The sequence below is a fragment of the Symphodus melops genome (assembly GCF_947650265.1).
Source record: "Symphodus melops genome assembly, chromosome: 18".
NCBI lineage: Eukaryota > Metazoa > Chordata > Actinopteri > Labriformes > Labridae > Symphodus > Symphodus melops.
In genome coordinates, this window is record NC_136708.1 from 14,190,882 (window position 1) to 14,202,345 (window position 11,464).

The window sequence follows — 11,464 nt, forward strand, 5'->3', positions numbered from 1 at the left end:
ATTTTTTATTACTAGTATTATTTCTGTGTTTCTGCCAGTCCATATATCAGTTTTTCTAACTTTCTGTCTATCCCATTCTTTTGCCCCCATTTCAGTCAAAACAAATAACCGTCCTCCATCGAGTTTCATTCTGTTTGAGCTTAAAGCCTGTTAAAAGAATGTTTTTCCGCACAACTTCTGCCAGGTGCTTTGTCATTGCTGGCGTTTTGTTGAGTTCTCGAATTCATATTACAAAAACCACATCTCAGACCTGCTCCAAAATAAAAAGTTTAATTCCATAACATTTAGTTTGATTTGGGACCAAATATCTACACTTGAACAATTGATTGCTTTATAATCAACCATCAACAACCATAATGCTATTGAGCTTGAAGTAGAATAACAAGAAAATACAATCTAAAGACAAGGCTGCAAATGACCTTCAGCAACAAGCACACACATTTCCAACATATCCATGACAATAAAAGCTCTCATCCAGTTTCTCTTATTCTGTTTTTAGCTAACATGTTGTCCTTGTAGCCCCAAGATGCAATGTGAGCTTTCGCAGCAGAAGACATCCTAAGTAAGTGCTCCAAATGACAAGACAGCCTAAATACCCCCTAACAAACGTTACACGACTGCAGAAAGCGCTTTAACAAAGAAGGTATGTAATGAACCCCAGGTGCCTTCCCCCCAATATATCATCCTGAGTGAATTTGCCAACATCACTCCCTTTACCTCCGAGCATGGTAAATGAGAATTTATGCACCTGCTACTTTATCATTCTTTACTTCTTTCACCCCCATGAGGTAGCCGTGCCATGCGAGACAGATATTTTCACCAAAGGCAATATCCCCCTGTAGTAATTATATCAGAGCGAGAGAATGGCTCATTAACATATGCTAGGCATGTCAGGAATTTACAAGCGCCTTTTGTAGATGCCTCTCGTCAGTGTGCTGCTCCCATCCGTATGGTGTCTCCTTTGAGGATGCAACCTCCTCATTTCCATAGACGTCAATCAAGCTGTGTGTGGTTTAAAGAATTATTCTGTGAAAAAAACAAAACACAAAGCTCTTTGAATAAAGCAATCATAAGGGACGGCTCTGTGATATGTGAAGAGTGTACGCGTACATGTGGGTGTGTGACTGTGTGTTTTGATAAAAAAAAAACAAAGTGGTGACGGTAAAATTGTCTTGATGATGTGTCATCAATTCAGAGTCGATAGAGTGATTGTATTTGCTTTTCTGCAGTCTGTTAAAGAAGTGTGTGTGTATGTGTATGTGTGTTTGTGTGTGTGTGTGTGTGTGTGTGTGTGTGTGTGTGTGTGTGTGTGTGTGTGTGTGAGAATGGATGCATTAAAGCCGACACCAGACACCAGACTGAAAACAGACTACAGACAAGTCCTGAGGCAGCTAAGCTGGTAGCTCTGCTGCTGTTAAACAGCTGCAGGACCCAACATCATCTGTGTTCAAGTAGGCACAATAACCTTTCACCCATTAGCATGGCGCCAGCAGAATAATTTGACCTATTTATTAGAAGACATCTCGAATCTGCCTTGTGAGGTGATTGTGTAAATCTATAGTGATGATTAAGTTAAAGTGTGCAAGTCATTTAAAGCTTTATTGTACCTGTTCAATTCAAGGCATGATAATCATGGTAAATCTAAAAGTCGGCATGTTAAAGTGGGATTATGCCGCTCTCCTGCATTGCTTGAGTCTGAAAAATAAAGTCTTATGAGATGTAATGGTGATCCATTTCCCACTGAAGTGGCTTGTATTTACAACTTCACTTTATTTGGACATAACAGGCAATATGGCTGTAAGAAATGGGCAAAAATATCCTGATGAATTGAGATTCCAATAAAGGAATGGAATAACATTTTGGTTAAGGGCTGAGGTGCTTACTTGCTAAGGGTTTGACTAACAGACTGACAATATTAACAAGCTGTTGAAAAGGAATCTGCTGCCAACTGCCAGTTCACTTAGCTAAGGTTGATGAATAGATTTAAAACACAGGATAGAGAGTTATTCTGGCTCTTTGGGTGGTAATAAAATGTATCTTTACCTATTAAGTTCATTCTTTGACAAGTCTTGTCTGTGAAGGCTCTCAGTCATCCAATCCATTATAAATCAAAGCATGATCCCAAAGCTCAACTTAGACTTAAGTTCAAGTTGTGTCTTGTTTATTTCATTCTAGAAATGCAGACTCATACCTTAGGGTGCTTAAGGTCTAACTTAAAGCAAGCGATTCATTTACTCCATTCCTTGTCTCTGTGCTCAGGTAGCAGGCAGCAGACTTGTGGTTAATAAAATCAGCACAGACGAGACATCAGTCTCCTCACTTGCCTAAAGAGAATAAGGTTATCCAAAATGACATGGTATTTGTAAAAGTCTTTATACAATATATAATACCTTACACCACGCTCTGTTGAGATGATCCTCGTCAGGCACCCTATCCTGAATTTGAAATGATTTCTGAGTCTGATTTCTTTGAGTTGAGTATTGATGTGCTGCCTGTTGAAAATACACATTGTACAGTGATACTCTATTGAACTGATCGAAAAATTAAACCACAGTCCATACTATGTAGGGCAAATACATCATGGTGCTGTGGACATGACTGCTGCTTTGTGTCTGCCTGACCCACAAGTCTGTCCAGCAAAAGGAATGGCGGATGGACGGATGAGATGGATGGATGGATGGAAAGATATATATAGAGATGTACCTTTCCAACTCTTGCTGTCTCTCTTGTTCTCTCTTACTCTCTCATTCTTTGTCATTGCCTTTCCCCTGTAAGTGCACTTTCGCCCACACCACTTGGAAATTGATTGAAACAAAATGTCACAATTATGCCCTGTAGCTCGCCGCTTCAATTATTCATCAATTAGGGGCTAGGCTTCTTTTTTTCTCTCCTCCGAGCTGATTTTTCATTCAGTTTGCTCAAGATGTATGGCTCCCCTGCTGTTAACCAGTCCAAAGTCATTAGTTTCTGGGTTTGCAATTAAACCTGATGCCTTATGCATGAGGCTCCGACTCAGTCGACACACGCAGCAGCGGCCACAGCAGCAGCTAGCGAACGAGCTAGCAAGCTCTGGAGGCGTGGATAGAAAATTAATTTGCTGGAAATTAAGTTCTCTCTCTCTCTGTCCCTCCCTCCCTTTTTCCATTCCTCTATCTCTGTTGTGTGGCAGACTGGAACAGATGCCACTGGCTGAGGAGGATAATGATAAAGATGGGGCAACTATAGAGTCTCAGTCCAGCCTGTACATCACAATCAATGACAAAAAAGTTTAAAACAGCCAAAATAAATGTCAAACCTATATCATTATTTTTTTCTTAATTCTGTTATTTATTCAATTTATCAACAATGTTTAACTTTCAAAGTGTTTAAACATTTAGAAAACAGTTATAGGCTTACACCAGGCTACAACTAATGCAGCCGTAAAATTCAGTCTGCGTTAAATTCAAAACTTCAGCTTTCAATATTATTAATCGATCAACCTTTTCATCACTAAATCTCACAAAAAGTAATGCTTTTGTATTTGAAAAGGGGGCCATCTAGACGTGCTCTATTTGTTAAGTGTGACTCAATCCACTAATCATCTTTCACTTGGCAACAGTGTAAACATAACTTTATCTACCTCTCCTTCTAATAACAGAAATTGAGAGGAGGAAAGTTACACAATCTTCTGTCCTTATAATGCTATACAAGGCTGACTTTCTGTAGGTTATACACAAGAACACAGACTTTGGTAAAGTTGCCCCTTTACAGAAGTTTTGAAATGGTTCTTCTGTTGCTGGCATTTAATGACAGCTAGATTTGACTCACAGTATAAATGTAGTCAACAATAAACTGAAGCCAAAGGGTCTTATGAACATTTTTAGATGTTCATTTAATGCCACCTAGTGACCACAAATCAAATGACATCTTTGAGATGCTAAAATGACCAATAGTTTAAATGTGCAAAACTAGAGCAAGACATACATGATGTATAGGCTTATTTAATACATAAATATGTGTTAAAAACACATGTGATCAAGGGATGTGATTTAAAAAAAAGTTCTTTTTTTTTTTTTAATTACATGCTTCAATTCATTTGTTGTTGTTTTGTTTATATATATATATATATATATATATATATATATATATATATATATATATATATATATATATATATATATATATATATATATATATATATATATACATAGGTTGCTAAAGCTCACCTCTCAAGCTACGAGACCAGCTTCCATATTATGGCTACTTTCTGGTTCCCAATCCAAGTCCTGACAGCCGACAGACTGAGATACTGCTGCTAATCTTTGTCAAACTCTATTATTGTGTTCTGTTTGTGCTCCATATGTAATAAGGCCATGAGTTGTATAAATAACAGAAAAAAAGGTAAAGTGCTGTTGTTAGTGGAAAGTACTTTTTTTAATCGGCCTGTATTTATCTTGAAGCAACCCCATAGTAGGAGTGTCCACCTTCATTAAAGCATGTATATGAACAAAGAAGGGCACACACTGGAAAAGTGCATATTATCACGTTAGCTGCTTTATATTTATCCTGATTTTGTTTATTGTAATGTTATGCTTTAAGGAGCAACAGAGTCACATTTTTTATGGCCAAATCTTGAAGAAACTCTTTCATACCTTCTTCAGACTGATAAAGTGCACACACTCCAACCAGGTAGTGAGAAAGGGGCCCAAGCAGATCGCACAGCAGCTGCTGTTGGCCAACATGGCGGTCAGAAATGGGTGGAAGGGAAACAGCTCGTGGACTAGAGAGGACTTGTTCCTGTCTTCCCTCAGGACACATCTGGCAGTCAGCACCTGGGAAACAAAGATAGAAAAACAATGTTATTTTAACAATTTATAACAATGATTTTTTTGATCTCACGCAGTTCATGACTGAGGAGATACATGTTGTTTAGTCTGCTGTCCTTCAGTGCCACTTTACCTTTTATGTCTGTGTCTCTACATCCTGCACCGGCTCACAGCGCACAAACCAGTTGTCTTCAAAGTACAGCTCCTTCAGTTGCAGCAGGTGAAACTACACAGGGCAAAGTCGAGTGTCACTCAGTGAGGTTATGATTCCATGGAGGATTATGTGACATCATACTATGCAAATAATTAAGATAATACTTTATACTGCACCCCAACAGGGAACATGGACAATCGAGAACTTGGAGTTTAGACAGTGCCCCAATTCCCTGGATAAAACAAGTGTTTGGTCATCGATCCATCAAGTTAAAGGACTCTAATTCTACCTGTAAGACGTTTAATTTGAAATGACCGGCCTTTCATTTGCATTCATTTTCAAAATCACATTGCTAGGTAAACTAGCATTAAATGTATGGTCACCCACCTCTGGTTGGCTGCTCAGATTGTTTCTGGCTACATGAAGCTGTCTGAGTTTTTTTTGCACTGGTACAGCTGCTGAGGTAGCCGAGACAAATTGTTGGACGTCAGGTTTATTACAGTCAACCCGATAAGATGACCCAACTAGGCAGGAACCTCCTCCAGCTTATTGTCCAGCACACTGAGATGTTCAAGCCTGCCTAAACGAATAAAAAAAAAGTAGTTTTTTTCCTCTCTGTGGGTTAATTTCACTTTACTTGAAGTCATATGGGTTACAGCATTACTGGACAACAGTAGATCTTTGATACTATTTAATCTCTGGAGGAAGTCCTTGGATCTGGTTGTGGTTCAGATTAATCACGAGTTTTGTTAAGCCACCTGGAAACCAAAAGTATGACAATAAGGGGTCTTAACTCTTTGTTCCTAATTACTGCAAAACTTATAATAAAAGCCCATCTGAACGCAAGGTCTTTATAGCCTGGCATTACTGCCGTTCAGACATATAGGCAAAGGTCATGTAGAGTCTTCTGTGCATCAAGTGTTAATTAGTTTGCATGTCAAAAATATGAACAATGCAGCCAGTTGGTACGGATAGGCTGACTTGTAAACAATTCAATAACTTATCAATATCCTTTTTTATGTACAAACTTAAATTGATTTTTTTCTGCTGTGAATTCCATTTCTCATTTTTTCTGTGGAAGAGTTTTCTTTGAAAAATAATTAGAGGCCTTTCTCAAATTGACACCTGTCCCAAACAAAGCAGGGTCATTTCATAGACTGAAGTAAATAAAAGCCTGGGCAATGAATTGAAGTTTTAAAGTAATCATTAGAAACTGTGTGTACTTACCCATCACCTCAGGTGGCACTGTTTTGATTTGGTTGCTAAATAGAAAGTTTCTTCAAGGACTCCAGATGGCCCAAAACAGCAGAAACCTCCTTCAAGGCATTATTCCCCAAATTCAGCACAGAAAGCTTGCAGGCATTGCAAAGAGAACCGAATATTGAATCTCTAATCTGCGTGGTGTGTTAAAAGATTTAAAATGTGTGTTGCACATTTTTAGGGGATTCGCGTGTTGTAGAGAGAACAGCTCTGTAGGCAGACACCTGATGGAGTTGTTGTTCAGCAGGAGGACTGATAGGTGTGTTAATCTGGATACCCACTCGGGAACTTGTTTTCTTTGAACTTGATGTTAATGAAGTTACTTGGCCATATAAAGCTCTGGTCACAGAGTCGGCCATTTGGAAAACACTCAGCGTCCAGCTTTCTCGTTCACGTTTCCATGGTGACGAGGCGTTTTAGGCTCCTGTCAATGCGTCAAAACTGTTGGGCAGCAGCTCCCTCAAGCGGTGACAGCTGGTGGTGACAGGATGCTTCAATTTAATCCTCTAGGCTTCTTTTAGTTTTCAAAAACTAACTACACAGTGAATATAGACATGTCTGCCTCCTGTTTGTTGTGTTATATTTCACATAAAAGCACATGTAACTTTCATTAAAATAGTATATTTTTTCTTGAAACACACTTAAACAGTTAAGGGTCTTTTATTCATAGCTAATGTGTCCATTTAGTATGTAAAACTGTGAGATTTTCTACACGTCGCCTTGTGGCTTCGAATTAAGAATCTGAAACCTTTATTTTTTTCTTCCACAAAAAAAACACACAGATGAAGACAAGCTCATAAAGGTGATTTTCTCTACATTTTAAATATAGAAAATGATGCACTGATTTCCCTCAGTATTGTTTACGTTTATGTCACAACACAGTATATACAGGTTCATTCACTTCATTCCTGGAACACTGCAAGATTTCACTAAACCCGAGGGGGACTAAATTTGCGTTCTCTCATGTTCTGAAAAGGATTCAATGTGTTACACCATTGTTCATAAAACTTCTCTTAACAGAACCCTGCAGGTTTTTGGGACAGACTAAGGATGGTCATACATTTTTTATTCTACTGTCTACGATATATTTTTTTTTATCAGCACAATGATGTGTTCTTTTTCTTTAGTAATAAACAGCTTCCACATTCCCCACTGTCTATTGACTTCTGAACAGTAATTGACATCATGTAACCCCTTCTGAAAAACAACCATGTCTTTCAACTGGGGGAAGGGGTCTCACTCCAAATACGTTTGTATTGAGCGGCCCTTGTTGTAAGTGATTCAAACACTCTATGCATCATACACATGGGTTCACGCCACAGCACGACTGAACCGTCTCTCAGCTGTCCTCTGCATTAGCTGCTTCCTTTAGCCGCTCCACAGAGTTGTAGTGCTCTCCAAGTCCATAAGCATGACGCATGTAGCTGCAAACATTAAGAAGAGTATTTAGAAACCTTAAATAAACTGCCCGCTGAAATAAAGTTTACCTGTCATATGTCCATCATGATGGAGCACTGTATATTTTTGGATAAATCGAGGATTTAGGCCAGGTATGTTTTGCGGGGGTGGTGCGAGTGTCTCACACAACCAAAAACATGACTTGTTACATCTACAAAAGTGATACACAACTCACACAAGGATTATAGGCTCACTATCAAATTCCTCTCCAATTTTGATCGTTGAGGAGTTCGCCTGAATCACCTCGATTGGCAGTTGAAGCACTTGGGTCAAAGCCTGCAACTGTCGAGGGAGAAACATTCAAAGGAAACATTACAGCTCAAAAACACACAGCCACAGTTTCACTATCTGTAACTTCACTTTAACTACCGTACTCACCTCTAGTTGTCCACCCCAAGCTGCCGTGTGCTCCACCTCATTGCAGTAATTTTCAAACTCCTCTGAAGTACACACTTGCATGATTATACTTAATACAGATCATTGCTTATAAAATGATGAAGAAAAAAAATTACCTGTTGTGTACATGTCTCCAGTGTTTGGCTTAGAGAGGAAAGGCAGGAAGTCATCAGCATGGCTTCTCATGTGCTCAGCTGTAAGGGACCGCAGTTCTTTAACACTCCGGGCAATCTTGGGCTACAATATATTGGGACAGAAAACTGAAGCTGTGAAGCTGGCAAATCAAATACAAACCACCACTTTGAGGGTTTTTTTAAGAGCGGCACAGAAGTAGCAGAGAGTGTAAACACTTGATATATCACGAACACCAACTTAAGCTATAACAAATATATAGTACCTTTGATCGCTTTGCCAGTTGATCTTCAATGGCGCGATACATGCAGTGGCCATCAGAGGAGATCTCCTTGATCTGAAGCTGCTGCAGTGTGAGTTTCTGCGCCAGCATCAAGCCCTCCTGGTGCCTCACACCCTGCAGGTTAAGCACCTCAGCCTCTGCAATCCGGCTCTCCCTCTCCTTCTCCTGGGCCGCTTTCTTCTCCTGAGGGGGATCATTAGAATGAGTAATATGAGTAATTCAATAGGTGCAATGATGACAGAGAAACATAAAAAGCACACACATAAACAGAACTATTTAGTAAATATAGAGAAACAATTAACATTCCTCCAGCTGACTAGGAGGATACAATGTAGATTATTTTAGCAGTGTGTTGTGTGCATGAAAATTCTAGTAAATAGGCTTGATGGCAATTGCCCCTTAAGTTTCCTTCTGACATTGTGAACCGACTATGTCAATATGGAAGTAACACTGCTATGGGCAATAACAAACAGCACATGAAGAGAACCTGTTTCTCACCCTTCTCTTCTGGGCCTTAGTGACACGAGGCTGTGTGACATTTTCTGTTTCTCCATCGTCCATCTTCAGGTTTTCCACTCCATTTAACACCACTTCCACCTAGTCAAAGGCATCAACATGGATATACTCTATATGAGACAATGGATTCTGTACACACTTTGGAAATACGCACGTTAATAACAATATAACAGGTGTACAGTTGAACTTGTAATTCCTATACTTTCTTTATTGTCATTCAAATTTGAACTTTACAGTGCAGCTAAAAATGAAATTTTGTTGCGTTGGCTCGTTGTAGTGCAAGATAAAAAAGCAGCATCAAGTATTGAAATAAGAAATGTAGTATTTACAAAGTAAGGTTCAACTATAAATTGATATAAAAACAAAAGCTAAGTTTGAAATTACGATACAGATAAATATTTTGCACGTTTTTTTATGTATGTTATATTGAATTCTATTATAGATACTCAATCACAATACTTTCCATTTAAAAATGATGTACAAAATCTTACCCTTAGGAAAACTGCTCTCTATGTGGGGTTTAGAAAAGGATCAACACAGTCGCTTCTGAAATTTAAGACCTGATGCATCTTTTCTGGTTATATATCCACACGTGGGGCGTGTTCTGGGTGACCCTAAAGAAAGTGGCTAACTTCATATTCACTATTGTAAACAATGAGCCCTCAAACAATAATTCTTGTTACTTTGTTGGATAAGAGATTTGGAACTGAAACTGTTCTTGTGAGTTTTGTTTGTGGTGTGTTTATGGGTTTGTAGTGTGCCAGTATGTTTTTGTTCTTGTGTTTTTTCCTTTGATGTAAATTAAAACAATATGACCTGAGAAATCTTTATTAGACAGCCCTGTTGTAAAGCATAGCTGTGTGATTTGTCAGCCATATGAATACCGACATCTACAGCCTATGATATATATATAAACTAAAAAATGTTTACCTTAGTGTCCACTGCAGAGTTAAGTTGGCTCAATTCCTCCTCATGTTTCTGACTTAAATCGGCCTCTAACTTGGCGATCTCATCCGTCATCTGTTTCCTTCTTTTCTTGTCATTTTTGGGAACTGCATTTTTTATGCTCTGGATTTTAGCTGGTAATGAATCACACGAAGAAGAGTTGGGTACAGTGAGTTATTAAATCCCAGATACTTGTCTTTCAGCCCTGCAGCAGCAGTGATTTAATATTGGCTAAAATATAACAACTTTAAAGAAAAAACACACGGCACAACTAGAACATATCTTACAATTATAATAACATAACAACGAGTTGATTTATTTTACGTGATTCACCTTGCAAATCTTTCTTTTCCTTGCGGTGCTGTTTGGCCAGCTGCTCCTCTGGACTCTCTTCTGCATCTCCCTCCATGACTGGATGTTGTTAAGTTGCTTCTTTGGGTCTGATCGTGACTTTAAACAGATGTTGTAACGTCAAATTGAAGGGTGTGATTCACAGCACATGAAGTGTGCTGATATCATTGATTTACATCCACGGTTGACATCATGGCCTTATCCGGAAGAAATGAGGATGCGAGGCGGAGCTTTCTTCTTCTACCAAAGGCTTGAGAAACATCAAATGATGCACTATCTCCATCTACTGGTGTGGAGAGTAGATCAGGCTCTCTAATGTGGACTACTACTTTTTTTTTAATTTGGACTACTACAATAAAAAATTTTAAAAAAGAATGAGGATGACATACAGAACACGTTAATTCAAAACGTGAATCAAGGCTAGGGGAGATTATATATAAATAAATTAAAATCGGATTAAAAAAAAATACAACAACAAGAGCCAGGAATCAAAACAAAATAATTTTTCAACGCTCGTCTTTCTAGCAAACCTGCTAGATTTTTTTTCCAGAGATAGGTAAACATATTTAAAATCCTTTGTAAACCTGTAAAATGAGAGTTTGCTGTTTCTCCAGTGAGTATGATATTTACTCATGAGTAAAATAACATTTACCATGTCGGTAATTGAAGGGTTTAAATTATCCTTAAAATAAAGAATACTGTACGTATCAAAAGAATGAATATAATAATAATAATAATAATAATAATAATAATAATACTTTTATTACTAATTTTATTTGTAAGCGCTTTTACAAGAGCTCAAAGGCACTTTACATGATATATCATTCATTTTTAGCGACAACCAACTTCTATGGTTGACAAAATCTTTGAGACACAGGACAGAGTACAACCAAGTGCTCTAAAATCTTTTTAGATTAACCACAGAAAGCACATGGGTTCACGTCAAAATTGAACCTTTTTTTTCAGAAATGCAGCAGTTGGATAGATCTGGTTGATGATTTTAAAATGGGTTTCTTTCACTTTAGGGAAAACAGGCATTTCAAAATGTTTGGAAAGTGATTTAGTCAGAACAGAAAACTCAATTAACTCTCTCTTTGAATCTCTATTTTTTGGGGGGCGCTTGTCATTTGTGTAGCGCGGACGACGAGTGTGACGCAGCGCCGT

At 38.3% G+C, this 11,464-nt stretch overlaps 2 protein-coding genes and 1 long non-coding RNA gene across 3 annotated transcripts; all 3 read right to left on the reverse strand.

The window, feature by feature from the left end:
* Positions 1 to 254: 254 nt before the first annotated feature.
* On the reverse strand, positions 255 to 3,982 carry LOC306839739. The gene is made up of 2 exons (XR_013781237.1): positions 2,391 to 3,982; positions 255 to 1,026 (listed from the first exon to the last, which is right to left on the reverse strand). It is a non-coding gene; the product is annotated as an uncharacterized lncRNA (long non-coding RNA).
* A 545-nt stretch (positions 3,983 to 4,527) lies between these two features.
* Positions 4,528 to 6,621, reverse strand: lrrc69 (leucine rich repeat containing 69; the record flags this gene model as incomplete). Its single annotated transcript, XM_079367398.1, is given in 13 exon segments — positions 4,528 to 4,811; positions 4,939 to 4,941; positions 4,945 to 5,031; positions 5,136 to 5,155; positions 5,158 to 5,191; positions 5,347 to 5,400; positions 5,403 to 5,483; positions 5,487 to 5,520; positions 5,648 to 5,717; positions 6,187 to 6,230; positions 6,232 to 6,348; positions 6,426 to 6,515; positions 6,614 to 6,621. Coding segments are annotated over 13 exon segments (828 nt in total). The 3' UTR covers positions 4,528 to 4,625.
* A 239-nt stretch (positions 6,622 to 6,860) lies between these two features.
* Positions 6,861 to 10,568, reverse strand: otud6b (OTU deubiquitinase 6B). The gene is made up of 8 exons (XM_079368609.1): positions 10,283 to 10,568; positions 9,935 to 10,083; positions 8,987 to 9,085; positions 8,471 to 8,671; positions 8,190 to 8,310; positions 8,056 to 8,117; positions 7,853 to 7,959; positions 6,861 to 7,643 (listed from the first exon to the last, which is right to left on the reverse strand). Exons 1-8 carry the CDS (start codon positions 10,356 to 10,358, stop codon positions 7,559 to 7,561), a joined length of 900 nt encoding a protein of 299 aa, XP_079224735.1. The 5' UTR covers positions 10,359 to 10,568; the 3' UTR covers positions 6,861 to 7,558.
* Between the last annotated feature and the right edge of the window lie 896 nt (positions 10,569 to 11,464).